This window comes from Furipterus horrens, unplaced genomic scaffold (assembly GCF_987537825.1).
Source record: "Furipterus horrens unplaced genomic scaffold, mFurHor1.1.pri manual_scaffold_11, whole genome shotgun sequence".
NCBI lineage: Eukaryota > Metazoa > Chordata > Mammalia > Chiroptera > Furipteridae > Furipterus > Furipterus horrens.
In genome coordinates, this window is record NW_028327181.1 from 69,912,912 (window position 1) to 69,928,671 (window position 15,760).

At 52.6% G+C, this 15,760-nt stretch overlaps 1 protein-coding gene across 7 annotated transcripts in view; it reads right to left on the minus strand.

Annotated features, from left to right (window-relative positions):
- Positions 1-15,760, minus strand: part of MSI2 (musashi RNA binding protein 2) — a 371,942-nt gene that overhangs the window by 12,705 nt on the left and 343,477 nt on the right. For 5 of the 7 annotated variants that reach the window (XM_090257700.1, XM_090257694.1, XM_090257696.1 and 2 more), the window contains one exon: positions 14,797-14,859. In XM_090257700.1, coding sequence (XP_090113826.1) covers positions 14,797-14,859 — 63 coding nt within the window. Of the gene's footprint in view, positions 1-11,296; positions 11,347-14,796; positions 14,860-15,760 lie in introns of all 7 variants that reach the window. The other 2 variants (XM_090257698.1, XM_090257697.1) reach the window with 1 other exon arrangement.

Sequence of the window (15,760 nt, forward strand, 5' to 3'; positions counted from 1 at the left end):
GAGGTGCAAACCCAGCCTGATATCAACAAGTCTTGACATACCCAGAGATGCCTGGCTTATCTCAAATACTGTAGAGGACACATGGAGAATGTTTGCTCATTCATTGGGCTGAGGAGGAAGCCAGTGTCACATAAACACTTCAAATGTCAGTTACAATGGTGCCAGTCTTAGAAGATTGCAGTTTCTGCTTGTTCTCTCGAAACCTAACCTGCTTCGGACGGCTCTGGCTGGTGCTGAGGTCTGCCGGTTAATGCTGGCATATCTCAGGTAGGGAACTGGTGAGCAGTAGAACCTAAGACTTGGGACCAATAATTGTGTAGGATGGTCCAAGCTTCGGGTCAAACCCTACTCCCCGAAAGAGATAACTTCACTTCTGGCTGGCTCTAAACCCTTTACATCCTGTGTTAGTGGCGAGCCTGGAGATTCACACCACCACTCAGGTCACTGTGGGGAGAGAGCTCCAAACATCCTGGGAGGGGGGGGCGGGCATCTGAGGAGGGCTCTGTGGCCTGGACACAATCTCACCAGAAAACAGCTCTTTCTCTTTCCTTCTAATGATGCTGTGGGTTGGGTGTGTGGGACCAGGCCCAGTCGGTTAGGAAGGGAAGGGGGTGAAGGGAGGAGGGGGATTAGCAGGTGACAGCCATCTGCTCCTAGTGTAAATTTGGGAGATGGGGCAGCCTGGATTGGGCTTGGGCCGGTGGCCAGAGAAACCAGGCTTGTGTCATGAGGGCAAAGAAGGACCTCTCCGGAGCCATGGTGAGGTTCCCATTTCTCCCAGACCCTAGGGGTCCCGAGGGACAGACCTTGTTTGAACACGTCTAAGGAATGAATGAGAGAGGGCCCCCAGGAGAGGAAAGATCATGACGTGAGGTGGTGAGTCACTGAGGCTTTCGTGAGGCTTGCTCTGCCAGTGTGAACTGCCTGCTGGCGGCAACAGCGTCCACCGTGAAGGGCCCTCGGCAGGCTGCCCTGCTCAGGCCGAGGTGGGGTGCCTGATCCCCACTGGATGTGATCGAGTGTTCCAACAGCGCCTCTGCCCTGAGCCTCTAAAGGGAGGTGGGGGTGGGGGGCAAGGGACCAAACTGGGAGACAAATGTTTACGGTTTGGTTGAAGCAGGTGGTGTTCTAACACATCCTGCTGCCTCTTCCCTAAATTAACTGGTTTCAGATTCCAAAGTCACACAGGTTAGAACTTGCAAGGAGCAGCAGGCGGGGAGGCCCACCAGCACCCATGAAACTGTGCACACAGCCCTGGGACGGGCTGCCTCCATCACCATTCATCTAGGGCAAGAATGGGTGAGGGTGGGGGTGAGGGGGTGGCCACCACAGGGCCATGCTAGAGCCTTTGCTTCCTCATCCAGCCTTCTCCGACCTGAGACAGGAGTGGGGTGCCCACTGGTGACTCCCATTCTCTCTCCTGAACAGTTTGGCTCCATGTACCTCCTAGCTTAATCCTGAAAATGTTTGCTCAGGAACTGCCTATGTGCCTGAGGCACACACCTACCTCTCAATTTTTTCTAAAAAGAAACCACTGTTTTTTTCCCCACGTGTATCCGGCCGCCCTCTGAGTTGCGGTGCTGTGTGCACCCACTCACTAATTTCCACCCTGCCTGCCCCAGCCAGAGGGGCCAGGTCCTTTCTGTGTCTTGTAAGTGATATTGCAGTCCCTGCATACATTTTCTGTACTATGCGCTATTGTTAAAAGAGAACACCATGAAATCCGGCAAGAACTGCCTATCAGACTGGGGGTTCCTGGAGGTGGGGCCACGCCTGCCCCATGAGATAGGGGACTGTGTCTCTCCTGAGGACCAGACCACCTGCCTCTGGGCCCCCATCTTGGAGAACGAGGCTGAGCATGCAGTATTGTGGGGTCAAGGTGAGGTGGAGAGGGCACTCACTGCCAGAGAGAAAGGAGGCCCTTCCACACCGAAGCCCCCACCAGGGCCCCTCTGGAAAGCGTGGTCTTTCTGCAATCGGAAGGCTGATCTTGGTCCCACAGAGCACCCCATTCCGCTGAGGGCGGTCCTCTGGGGAGCTGGAATGCCCTAGGACCCGTCAGCATTTACCGCATAATCCCAGCGCAGGGATACTCACTGCCCAGCTCCAGCAGCCAGGGGTCGGGTGGGGAGGAAGCCCAAGGGGCAGCCCCTTGAGGACGCACAAAAGGCTTTCCACTGGAGCAGCTTGTCTTTAATGATTATAAAGGCACAGGAGTTTAATCCATTTTTGATGTAAGCGCTAATAGCTCTGTGTCCTTGAAGTTCAAAGCGGGCGCATACATGTCACTAATTAGCTAAGCACGGAGCCATTCAGCTCCCTCTCATGTTTCTAATTAGGGCTTTAATAACAAACAAACTCTGACCTTACAAAAAGGCCCCCATTCGTCAGATAGTCAAGGAGAGTGGCTGCTTCCCTCCTCGTGGTTGATCCACAGCCACTGGTTCTCTGTGTACATGCTTTTAATTTCAGCCACAACAGGCTTGTCCTCAAGGCAGGCAGGAGACTCCCTCAACGAGGACAAAGACCCTTTCAGCCTGCCTAGGAGGAGAGGACTTTTTGGCCTGGCTGGAAAAACCCATGGCTGGCAGGAAAGCCCTGGGCTCCAAGGCCTCCAGCTAAGGATCCCAGACCAGCTGCCTGGCTGACCTCTATTTACTCATTGCTAAGGTAGGGGTGCTGGTGACAAAGTCACAGAGATGGTGTGAAGCTCTACAACTGGCAAGAACTTGGTGGTGCTTGAGTCTGCAGCTACACACAGGACTTGCCTGGGGAGCTTTAATTATTACTGAGGCCTGGGGTCCACTGTGTTAGATTCTGATTTGGTGGGTCTGTAGTATGACCTGGACACTAGGAATTTAAAAAATTCCCCAGGTGATCCTAACATGCAGCCAAGTTCAAGAACCACTGTATTGCCCCCTGTCTCAGAGCTATTTGCTTATCAACAGTGGCTACTAGCAGGTCCACCTTCACTAATGAATACCATCCAGAGCCAAACCCTAAAGGTTTAATCAGCCACACCCAAGGATGGAAATCTGACTATAGGTTCTTTTTTTTTTTAACTGATACTTAATTTTGGAACTACAGTAGTCCCTCTCTATATCGCGGTTCACTTATTGCAGCCTCACTGTATCACGGACTTTTAAAAATATTATATTTAATTATTTATCACAGATTTTTCGCTATATCGCGGGATTTTGCGCTACTGTGTACGTATGCTGTTAAAGTTATGTAGGTTTAAGAGTGTAGAATATGTTTAAGAACATCAGTGGTGTTTATAAAAGTATAGAAAAGGTTAATAAGGGAGTGGGAAAGGTTAATAAGGGACTGGGAATGGTTTATAAGTGTGTGGGAAGGGTTTATAAAGCCTTAAAATACATATAAATACTAAAATAAATGTAAGTAAGGTTCCTACTTTGCAGATTTTCAGCTATCGCGGGGGTGGGGGGGTGGGGAGGGTCTAGAATGTAATACCCGCGATAAGGGAGGGAAACTGTATTTCTGTCCCTCTCATTGCCTTCACGCATTTAAAACAATGCATGACTGACTGTTACCTTATGCATCCCTACCAAGTTGCCTCATCACTTGGAAGTTCTAGGCTTTCTCTCTACTCACTTCTCTCAAATCTTAAAGCACTGACACTGTCACCCCTTTCATCGAAACGACAAAGGATGGAGGGCTTTGGTAACAGAAGCAATACAGAGCTTTAGAGCTGAACGGTCCCAGGGCCCTCTAGTCTGAAATCCTTTGCCCTCCCCAAATCGCCCAGCCTGTCAGTGGCGGAAGCTGGACTGGAACCACGTCTTCTAATTCCCCACTTGTCCTTCTAGGCTCTTATCGTTTTTCCTTCTTTTTCCCCCCCTTAAAGCTGCTGCTTACCATCCTTATCTGAGTAATCCCCAAGGTGTCCCTCCCTCTGCGAAGGGTCAGGGATATAAGGGAAGCCTCCAAACTCTTTCTGTCCCGAGCCAGGGCAAGGGACGGGGCGGGGGGTGAGGGGGTGGGCGGCAATCCCTGAACACTGCATATCTTTCCAAGCTTGATTTCTCTTCAAGCCAGCTGAGAAAGGAGACATGAAAATCTCCGGAGCTACCTCAGTGGAAGGTGAAAGACTATTCTATGTACCTGGAGTTGAACAATCTAGACCCAGGAGTCAAACAACAGGGCCAAGAATACACAGCAAAACTGGACAAGGGTTTCCTCCAACATCAGCCCACATTTTCTGGTTTTGCTGCTGTGTTTCTGGTCTTTTCTCTGGAGGATGGGTTGTCACGGCCAGACCCTTCTGCCTGGGTCAGTGACTAACGGACACCCTGGCTCCCTGACTCCCGGGCATTATGGGTCCCCTGTGTCTGTGTGGCTGAGCCCCTCTTCTTCCCCCTAGGCCAGGAAAACCAACTCTCTGCAGGTTACAGGCAGAACTAACTTCCCAAAAAAGAAGGGGACAGGGGCTTTGGGCAGCCTTTGCCTTCCACAGTGGGCTCCAGCTCAGAAGCACAGGTTTGCATTGTTTACCACAGACCTGGACAGATCATTTTACTAATATTAATAAGTAACCAGGAACAAAGGGCCCCTTTATTTTTAGCTCTCTCTAATTGCCAGGTAATTACTTATCTACAAAACAAATGAGCCATTGCTCCTGGTTGCCATGGTACCAGGAGCCCAGCCCCTCTGCAGGACGATTGGCCGAGGAGCCCACTGCTCCCGCCCCCGGCCGTACCCTTCCCCAGCCATTGGCCCAAAGCAAAGCCCCAGCAACTGGGCTGCCAATCCCCTCCCAGGGCTGGGCTTCTCAGCGACCTTCCAGATTCAGTCCTCACAGCTCACAGGAAAGGATGATGACATCCTTATGGAGAAAGTCTGTCCTGCCCAAAGAGGCTTTCCCTTGCTCCATCACCTAATTTCTTTTGGGCAGTGGCTCACTTCCTTCAATCTTGTTTTAGCTAAAGGCTCCTTCCAAATAATTACCTTCAGGCTGACTCCCTGTGACCTGACCACACCTCCTCTGAGCCTCCTTTGTCTGAAAGGATTCAGGGACCAGAAGTCAGATCAGAAATGTCAGCCAAAGCCAGACAGAACCATGACGTTAAGTCTGCACCAGCACAAGCAGGTGCAAAAAAAAAAAAACATATGCTTCCTGAGGCCTCTTATAAATGATTTGGGGTTCTCTCCTCCCCCAAGGATATGGAGAATCGAGTTGATGGCCATGGTGGCTTTTTTGTTCAGGGTATGTTTTAAAGATGCAGAGCTTTGCTCAGGCATCAGAGGCCTGGAGTGATGGAACGCACGTCGTCAGCGGCCCAGAGCACAGATCTGATGAGTCAGACCTAGACTCACATCCTGTGTCTGCAGCCTCAGACAAGCTATCTCAGCTACAGTTTTTAAATCTTTAAAATGGGAATTATAGTGCCTGTTTCAGAAGGTTATAAGAATTTAATGGGATAAGGCAGGTGGGCTTGGCATGGTATTTGGCTCACTCGTAATACATATGAGTTATGATCAACGTATAAGTATTACCATTATTTTATTAAAATTGGCTGGGAAGTGTCTCTAGCATTCTGTCAGCCACTTCCAAGATATCCTTCTCTTGTGGAATCTCCCAGGTGGGTGTGAATTTTGTGGGAAGCCTCCTGTCCATGCTACAGAGTGGCTCTCTCATCCTGACAGATTTAATTCCAACAGCCAATCATGGCTGTTCAGAAGCACTGTTTGCCTGCTTCCTGTTCTGCAGGATCCCCGGCTAGAAAGGGGAGACCATTTTTATTAATATTAATTAGCACTCAGGAACAAAGGGCCCCTTTACTTTCTGCTTTCTCTAACTGCATAGTAATGACTCACGTATACTTACAAGAGGCTGACTTTGGCTCCTCAAGGACTGATGGTTTGTACTGCTGGAGAAGGCAGGCACTACTCTGAGACACAGTCAAAACTCCTTCCAAGGACTCAAAGCCACACTGTTCATTCAGGAAAACTCACCAATCAGGAAGAAGACTGAGGACGCAGCTTGTGGTGAAGAGCTAGAGCCAATGTGGAGGAGCCCAGGCAGAGTGAATCAGGTGTGGCTTCCTGGCAGTCTGACTCAGATTTTAACAGAGCAAGGTAAGGACAGAGGGAAATGGACTGGCAGGAAGGATGGGGCAGTGGATGCCATGAGGGCACAGGACTGGGAACCGATAGTCCAGAGCAATAAATGTGTAATAGCTTGTTGCAGAAGCAGAGGAGGGTCCCAGGAAACTGCGGTGGAGTTCGGGATGGAATGCCCTCCTTGCTGCCTTGCTCCCTTCCCCTTGTTCCAGGCCACAAACCCACCCCCTGTCCTGGGGACTAGGGGTCAGGCTGTGCTCTGTGGGGCAGCTGCCAGGTTGCTATTCCTTAGCTGGTTCTGTACTTTTAGCTGTTTCCATTCTTAATAAGCTTCTCTGCCATAAAGAATATGAACCCATCCTCCCCAGGAATATGACGATATCGATCTGGCTTCCAAGCCTCCTAGAATCTAGCCTGTCTCTATCTCTTCAAGCCTATATAGGTCCTGTCACCCAACCACTGGCCTGCTCACCCCATTACCACCCTTTCATCCAAGTTCTCTCACCTAAAGGGTCCTCTCGCCTTCCAATCCGAACCCTTCAAGGTCCACCGCAAGTCTTGCCTTGCACCCAAGCTTCCTGCCTGCTGAATGCCCTCTGCCCATGCAGGAATCCAGCCTTACTGAAGACCAGCTCTAATGTCCATTGTGTGCTGTGCCCTCTCCAGAAGACCAGGAGCTTGTTGAAGGCAAAAAACATTCCCCGGAATTCCACATCTCACCCCAGCCTCCAGCATGATGCTGAGCCCAGAATTAATCAGCCAACTGGGGGGAGCAAAAGGCCTGCGGCATCTTCCTGGGCAGCTATATATGAACATTTATGGAGTGCATACAATGTATATGAACTATTTGTCACATGTCCTCCTGCCTTCAATGCCATCTCTCTAATCTACCCTGGAGACTGATGTCAAGGTTTGTCTAATATAGACCACTGATGTCACGTCCTGGTTTCAGGCCTCTCTGAGGTTCCTAGATGCCTATGTGAATCATGGCGCCAGGACCTCCTGTTCTGGCTCTGCCCAGCTCTTCAGCTTCATTCCCATGCCCTGGCCCCAACTGCGTATTATTCTTCAGCCCGGGTGAACCATCTGCAGGGCTTCAAGTTCACTCTACTCTTCTTGGTCTGGTGGCTTTGCACATGCTGTTCCCCATGGTCCCTCTGGGAGCTCCTATTGGAAACTGGCTCTCCCTTGTGACACCTTCCCTGACTTCCTAGACAAAGCTAATCAATTCCTCCACCATGCTCCTTTTGCCAGGCCGTTGTGAGTACGTGTTAGTCCCACGGAAGGTGGAGACCCTGAGGGCAGGGGTTGGGCTCTGTATTCATCTATGGACTTCCGGGGTGGTGGTGGGGATTCACTGCTTGTCTATCCAGCACCATTCTCCCTTTCCACTCTGTCAAAACCTTGTCCTTTGGACATCCATCCTTCTCCCACTGTGCAACAGCTATTCAGGTTAGAGGAGGATGGATCCCATCTTCAGTGATTAGTTCTGCCGTAGCCAAGCAGCTGGACTTTTTGCTTGAATTTGGGACCACCTGACATCTCCCCCACTTCTAGACCGGGGTGGTGCAAAGCAAGAAGCTGTTGCAGTGATTTTGCCACCAAAGGAAAGCCAGCATAAAGACAATATTGAAATAAGAAGGAGGGCAAAGTAAAGAGAACTGTAAGAAGAAAGCCCTGAACAATCCACACATGAGCCCACTCTTCTATGGAGCTTCCAAGATATCTTGCAAGAAATCCCCTATCATGTTTAACCATGCCAGGCGGGTTTCTCATACAGCCCAAAGGGCTCTGATCCGAAGCCTAGGATAGTGCCTGCCGCACATGATAGTCAGTGTTGTTACACACAGAATAGACATCTGCTGATTAAACTCTATGGCAGATATGTCCCAGGCCCTGTTCTGAAATCTACATCTGAAAGTCGGGCTGTGAGGTCTTGGGCGCCGAGTGCTTGCATGCCGTCCAGGCGGCAGGTGAGTCCTGCGTGAACAAACTCAGCTCCTCCACAGGGCCACTTCAAGGAGGCCAAAGACCAGGGGTTCAAGTTCAGGGCTCTTCATCCTTGACCAAAGCCTTGCTCCTCAGGTGACCAGCTGTGTGACTTTGGATAAGTCATGTAACCATTCTGCAGTCCAGCCTTCTCACGGAAACAAACAAACATGTCAAATCAGGCCCCAAACTTCCGCCTTCCTGCCTGTCTCGTGGGGTAGCTGCCCTAACTGGCATGACAGTCTGATCTGCAGAAGCATAAGGAACCAAGTTCACTAAAGTGTGTGCTCTTTTGACGATTCTCACCAACGAGGGGGCTTCTCTAGCTTCGGGGCTCCCCAGACCGCAGTACTCCCACCCAGGCCAGGATGCAAGGAGGGGGTCCCTCTATCCCTCCCTGTTGTGCCCTACATCTGCTTAGGGAGCTCCCAGAGGCACCACCACAATTCCCACCCCTCCTCCACAGCCAGCATGAGAGTGGGGTCCAACAGCGCAGGGGGCAGGCACGGACGGACGTGCCACCCACTGGAAATAATTCCACTGATTTAAAAGACCATTAACATTCCTCCACTCCATTCACTTTAGGATTAACTTATATTTAGGCCTGGGCTTCAAGGCTGGTCACTAATTGCACTAGAGTTGATTTATCAAGTGCATGGTATTTCTATTACAAAATTATTGATTAGAGTTGATGTATTTTATCCTCAACAGGGTTGGTCCGAAAGCCCCTGGAAAATGAATGAAGCTGAGGTCAGTGGCAGGTGGCTTTGCACATTATTATAAATTCACTGGGGTTACTGAAATCCAATGCTAGATTCTTTAAGGGGAAAATGCTGGCTCTCCCCGAAATGAGGATTTTAATGACAAACTGAAAAACAAGGTGGGCCACCACCCGAACACAAGGCAGTGGATCGGGAGATAACGTGTTTAGAAATGGTCTTTCAGGTAATGCTGGCGGGTTGCCGCAGCTGGTCCTAAGGGGTCACAGATCTGCTCTCCCTCTGGGCTACTGCACTGGCTCTGCTCCATGGCCACAGATGTGGGTCTCTCCCAGCGAGAGGGTGTCCCCATGACATTACCCACAAATGGGCCACCTTAGGGTCATAGCCCCCAGAGAATGCTTGCTGCTTCACAGCAGCCCACCCTGCCTTCCTGGACCCTGGACTGTGCTGACGGAAAGCTATCTTCAGAAAAGAAAGCAGCACATTGATCCGTTCTCCTGTTTTTAGTGAAGCTGACAGTGTCAGAAACAATGCCTCATGGGAAATAGGGGCTTTCAGGGGAAGGATCTGGATTCTCAGACCACTGAAGAGATGTGTTATCTGCCTATGTATTCCTTGGTGCTTGGCACAAACCAAAGCTTCAATGTGCGCTTGTTGAAAGCAACACCTGGGAACCCTAAAGCCTAGGTCGCAACTGATGCAAATAACTCCCTGACCGCTCTAGCAGCTGCAGGAGTGTGTGTGGGATGCTATCATTCATGCCCCTTGGCCCTGAATATGTATCAGGCTTAGGCTGTCATAGGAACGTAGAAAATATCCTGAGACCGGGGGAAAGGCATTCCTGCTTTGTGAGATCTACTCTCTTCCCCAAAGCATTTTCTTTGATGGTTCAAGTTCAACTATTCTCACCCCAAATTTGAGTTTTACTTTTGTTCATTCTACCTGCTAGAACAGAAACTCTTAGGATGTCCAGCCACAGGACGGCACAGCCGTGTTCTTAAAGCAGAGCCAGACTTAGGATTTAGGCCAATAGGGGTGATTTCCTACTCTCCCTGCCTTCTGTCCCCACCCTCTTCTCCTGCTCCCCAGCCTGGATCCACCTGCAGCTTTGGCCACCCGGAAGCCTCACAGTTCCAGACCTTCCCTCTGCCCTCCCCCCCCCCCCATGAAGGCCAAGCCGGAAGCATGGCACCTCGTGAACTTCCCTCCCTGGGCCTCGGGGCTCTCGTTCTGCAGCCAATTGGCCTGCTTGCACCCAATCCCCGGTCCCCCTGACTGTGCCACCGACTTCCGAAGCACCACTGCTCTCCATGGAGCTACCATTTCTGTCACTTCACACTCTTGGGGACTTCATGGACTCTGTGACTTCCTGGACTTCTGTCTCCCATCAAAGATTAGGGATATCTCTGAAAGCTCCAAGAGGCCTCTGGCACTCCTTTATGGCATGTCACCACAAATATAGGGAAGGCAGTGTCCACAAACGACTGACCGCACGTATTCCTGAGCTGGGGGCAAAGGCAGCAGGACTGGGAGATCTTCCGGGGAGATGGAGGAAAACTCCTCCTTGACAGTTCCAGCCCCGCCCCTGCAGCCATGCCTGTCACCTCCAGGGTCACCAGTCTCCCTCATGTGTCCCACCCCTGGGAGAGCTCATCTAAAGGCTTCTCCTTCCCCTTCACCAGCCATGAGAACCATGCTGGCCTTGTCAAGGACCAAAATGCATTCCCCATCTGCAGACGGAGGATCTTCAGATCTTCGCTCCTGTTGCCCCATATCTCATGCTGAATGTGAGCCAGCAAAGGAGTAGAGGGCTTGGAGGAGCCTTGCTGGTAGTCCCTAAGCAAGAAAGATAGATCTGCTGTGTTCAAGAACCACATGAGGAAGAACAAGAGAAAACTTGAAGACTCCTCCCAATCCTGGTTCCATTCTCTTTCCCTATAGTTGACCCTATGACAGAGGCCTCAGTTGGGAGGGCTAGAGCTGAGGATGGTGACCCAGTTCTGGACTGGGGGAGCAGGGAGTGTGAGGAGAGGTGGTGGTGGCTGATGGCGAGAACATGGATCCAAGCCCCTGGGCAACATTGAAAATATGGAGCCCCTTCTCCTGCTGGCCCCCCGCGCTATCCTGTAGACAGCCGGGCCGCGCCGCACTGTCAGAGGCCCTGTAATATCAACTCAACAATGCATGTTCTACAACTACAGCTACAGCTACCAGGACATCGACTACAGTGCATGCATTTAGTTCAGTCCCACAGATACATACAATCTAAGAACAGGCAGGGAGGTGTGAAATGTTTTACTGGACAACAGGTGTTTTGGAGTTGTAACTAATAAAAAAATAAAAATCAAAAACGAAAGTACAAAAAAAGAAAAGACATTTCTCGAGAGTTGGATATGAGTTTGTTTCTTGAACTGTTTCATCTGAACAAGCAAAAACATGCAAACCAGCTGGTACTAACAGGAAGCTGGACACCGAGAGAGGATTAATAGGTGTGGACAAACCTTCCCGCTGAGCGTGCTCAGAAGAGTGTTTGAGAGGAGGTGTGCAGATCCTAGTGTAAGAGAGGCGGGAAAGGATGCCTCAGAGACACTCTCTCACCGCAGCCCCAACCAAGCAAGAGAAAAGACAACAGAAATGTGACTCTCACACTCACCACCACCGTCAGGAGCTCGTTACTACATTGGAATAAAGCTGGCAAGTATAAAGTACAGTAAGGGGTCCTGGCTGGGGCCCGAGATGGGCTGGGGGGCGGGGAGGGGCCTCAGAAGCTCTAAGACTGATAAACGGACCCACCTGGGATGTCACCCGGAAATAAAATAGCCCGAAAGTGCGAACCACTTCCCTCACCTGTGGGGGAGGCCTTGGCCAGACAGGATCGAGGGTTGGGCGGGACATGATGGGGCCATTGGAACTGAATGAACACAATCAAAATAAACAAACAAACTCTCGACTGAGCACAAGAAAAGATGACAGTTCAAACTACCGGGTGAAGGTAAAAGAAAAGTGACCACTGATAGTGAAGTTATCTAGGAGTCGGCAGGGACCTCCCCGGGGGGCCCCTGAGCCCTGCGCACCTCAGGTCCTGAGTGAATGAAGAAAAGGTGGGCAGGCTGGCCCAGAGGAGCCGGCAGAGGTGGGTGCAGAGCTCGAGGCCCCCCGGACCTCCTACCCTGACACGGCAGCCCTGACGGATACGAGTTGCCAACCTGAGCAAAGGCGAAGCGGCTTCCCACCCCCACGGCCCTCCGCAGGGGCTTCTGCCTCTGGAAGCTCCGCCAGTACCTCATAATGAGAGAGAAAAAAACCCCAAAACGACACTGTGGAGCTAGACAAAAATGAAAAACAAAAAAAGGGCCTTTTATATGATGCCTAACCCCTAGCCCATGCCTGAAAGCCCTGGGGAGCAGAGGCCGCTGTTCCCGCTGTTCTGAGTCAGCCTGCCAGGTCCAGCGCCGTACCAAGCTCAGGGCTGGTACTGCACGGAACCTCCCTGACCCAGCTTCTCCCGGGAGTGCAGCTGACCTTATGGCTCCCTCCCATGGCCAAGGCTGCTGGCCCTGGCTCGGGAGGCTGAAGGAGCACCCCTACCCCCTGGGAAGGAGCTTGGACGGGGTGCAGGGTTGCAGGAGCGGGTGAAGGTAGAACCCGACAAGAGTCCTTGGTGAGCCAGTGCTGGCCTGGGCTGATGCAGAAACCCCAACCAGTGTGTGTGGCCTTCTCACATCCATGCCAACGTGCCACCGAGGGGCCACAACAAACAGGTAAGTAAATGGACCATCCTGCCAGGAGTCCGGGTCATTTTCTCAAAGAGGGAGGGGATGGTCTTACAGGCCAACATTCACTACAAGAAAGAAAGGCAGAGCTCTTCCTTCTCCAACCTTGTAACCCTGCTCCAGATCCAAAGGAAGGTAGGGGGTGGGGGCCACCCTGTCTACACACAGACAGGTGTCTCCCACCAGGTGGTGGCCTGCCTCTGGCAGGAACAGCCTAGCCATCGCCCCTGGGTACAGCCCCAGCCCCTAACCCCAGGCAGCCCTGCGGGGTGCCTGTAGCTTCCTGGATGAGCCTGCACTCTGGGGGACAGGGCACCACCTCGGGGTGGAGGGTGTACGCCTTGCTCTCTGCAGGCTGGTGTGGGGCAGGCGGTCGGGGTGCACACTCCTGAATAGAGTTCACTAACAGTGCAGCGATGAGCATGGCCGGCCCAGGACGGCCTCTGGGAGACTTTGCTCCCGATGGAAATGGCTACAAATAAAACACCACTGATCCTGAAAAAAAACAAACGTGTGGTTGGAGATGGCTCTGACCTTTGGGATTAGGAGTTAGAGGGGGTGGGTGGGGCTCCCGCCTGGCTCTGGGGGTCGTGAGAAGGTGAGGGTGGCGGAAGGGGGCACAGACAACGGGGAGACCACTCGGACTCACGAAGAACCCCATGCTGCCCTTTAAACTTGCCATGAAGTCAGGGAGAGTGGGGTGGGGAGAGAGGCAGGGTTAATTTCGGGTTAAAGTTTAGTTTCATAATCCAAGTTATAATAAGAAAGAAACTGAACGGAGAAAACAAAACCAATAACACTCAAAAATCTCAAGTTTTTTTGTATCGTCCCCTCCCACCAGGCCCAGGTAGGAGAGAGGCTCGTTTATAAAGCACTCAAGTTAAAAATCCAAATGGAACAGGGTGACATGCGGCAGCTGTCAGGGACACTGGCCAGAGGGCAGCGAGGCCTTTGAAGGCTGCTAGGGCAGGTGGGTGCTAAGGAAGGGCACCCAGCTCTCTGGACCTGCCAGCCAGTCTGCTCGGCTTTCTGGCGAACTGCCCCTCAGCTGCCCCTGACAATTTCCCTGGTCCCTCCAAATAAGCCCCCAGTGGGTGATTCACAGCAGTGGATCCTTTGTAGCTTGAGGCAGTGCCAGTTTGCATGGAACGGATTTTTACTGACGTTTCTAACGGGCCTCACTGTGCCAGTTTCTTGTCACAGAGGGTTTGGGTTTTGGGCATTGGCCCTCTGGGCTTTCGATGCCCCATTTCTTGGTACCCTCCCCAGCACCTCCCTCTCCCACCCTCCTCAGAGCTCTGTTACATCAAACTCATCACTTCCCTGGTGCTCTAGCGCCCTGTCCGCAGGGTGGGGAGAAAGCTGCTGCAAACCAGAGCTCAGGAGGAGAGGGGCCTCTCTGTGGCCAAGGGCAGGAGGGAGGCCAGGAGGCCTCCCTGGGGCCCCAGCACCCCGCAGAAGCCCTGCTTGCTGAGGAAGGCAGTGAGCATGGGGGGGGGGGTGACAAAAGGCTTGACCCCATAGTGCCACTGGGAAAATGCTCCCACCTCCCTTGAGGGATTCCAGACCTCCTAAAAGGCTGAATTTGGAGACCAAAGGATGGGCCAACCTCATGGGAGGGAAAATCCGTGGCAGCTGGGCAGCTGGAGTCCAGAAGCTCTCTTATCTCTGCTAAGAGTGTCTGAGAGGCAACAGGGACTTCAGGAAATTGCAACTCATTCGCTGAGGTCAGGGCTCGCCCTTCTTTTGGGCTTTAGGAGCTCTGGGGTTTAGCTGGATCAGCAGGCGCACCTGCCAGGGGCAGCAGGAGCCAAGAGGACTGCTTGCTCCAGGCGGGGAACACATGGACGGGCTCTGAGCTTCCCTTTGAGAACCCACACATTCCCTGGCTGAGCCAGAAACCCGAGGAAGGGAGCCTTGTGAACCAGCAAAAGCCACGGAGGGAAGTGACCACAGGTGCCCTGTAGCTGGCTGTCAGGTGAAGGGGCCACCCAAAGTCAAAAAGCAATTCATTTTTCTTTCTTTTTTTTTCGATGATAGAATAATAATCTACCATGGGTTTGCAGTCCCGTGACGGACCCCGGCCTGGCCCGAGCCTCCCTGTGTCCACCCTCTGGGCTGGGGTGAGAGGAGTGGACAGACGCAGCCACACAGATCCAACAGGGCCTTTACCTTCCCCTGCACACTGGGGCATGCCTGGGAGCCACCTGTCCCATACACCTTCCTACCTGATCCTCTTGCTGCTGCCACCGCCGCTGCTGCCACTGGTCCGTAAGCTGCTGCTGGGAAGCCTGGTGGAGAGACAGAAGCTGGTGTCAAGGAGGGATCCTGGAAAGGGCCGAGGACAGCCCTGTCTCACAGGCTGCACCCCCCACCCTCCACACAAAAGATGGGGGGCATCTCCACGGGTCAGGTGTGGGGGGTGGGAGACACAGATCGGAGGCTTTCTGGCTTCTGGAGGGCACAGCGTATCTGGGTGTGGGGTGCTCATACATTTGCCACCCTGGAAACGGGTTCTAGAAGGCAGAGGACTGGGAGGAATGCCTCTGGAAAGCCAAGGTGAGCTCCCTGCCACCTCCGCACTGACACCTGGTGATTCCCAGGGACTCCTCCAGGGCAGGACCAAGCACGGCTGGGCTGTCCGCAGGGAGCGGTCGGCCCTGAGCCACAGACCAGCGGCCCCTGGGATGGAATAGGCACCAGAAAAGGCACCTTGGCCAGGAGACGGCTTAACTCTAGCCGTTCTCCAAAGGCTCTGCAGGCTGGCCCGGCCACCTTAGTTCCAGGCTTTGTCATGTCAGCAGTGTCGCCGCCCCGGGTCTGAGGGCGAAGCATCCCGGGCGTCGGGCTGACTGCGTGGGCACGAAGCCAGCTGTGGGAGCGAGCGTAGGGCTGCAGCACCTACGAGGGGTGAGCCCCATGGCTTCATCTCTCTGTATTTCAGCCTCCCGAGGCCCAGTGACAGGGACTTAGATTCGGCTCTTCTGCTGGAGCTCCACCGTCCCTGATCGAGCCGGCATTGCAGGGTCTCCTAGGGCTCTTGATCAAGTCCTTGTGCAATCAAAAAGCTTGTTGATCAAGGCGTATGCTATCTATTGATAATAAGGCACCAGGCAGAAAGGCTATCCCAGCAATGGGACTAAAAGTCAGAAGGACAAGGTGACCCAGTGTCCAGGCAAAGGAAGAGGTGAG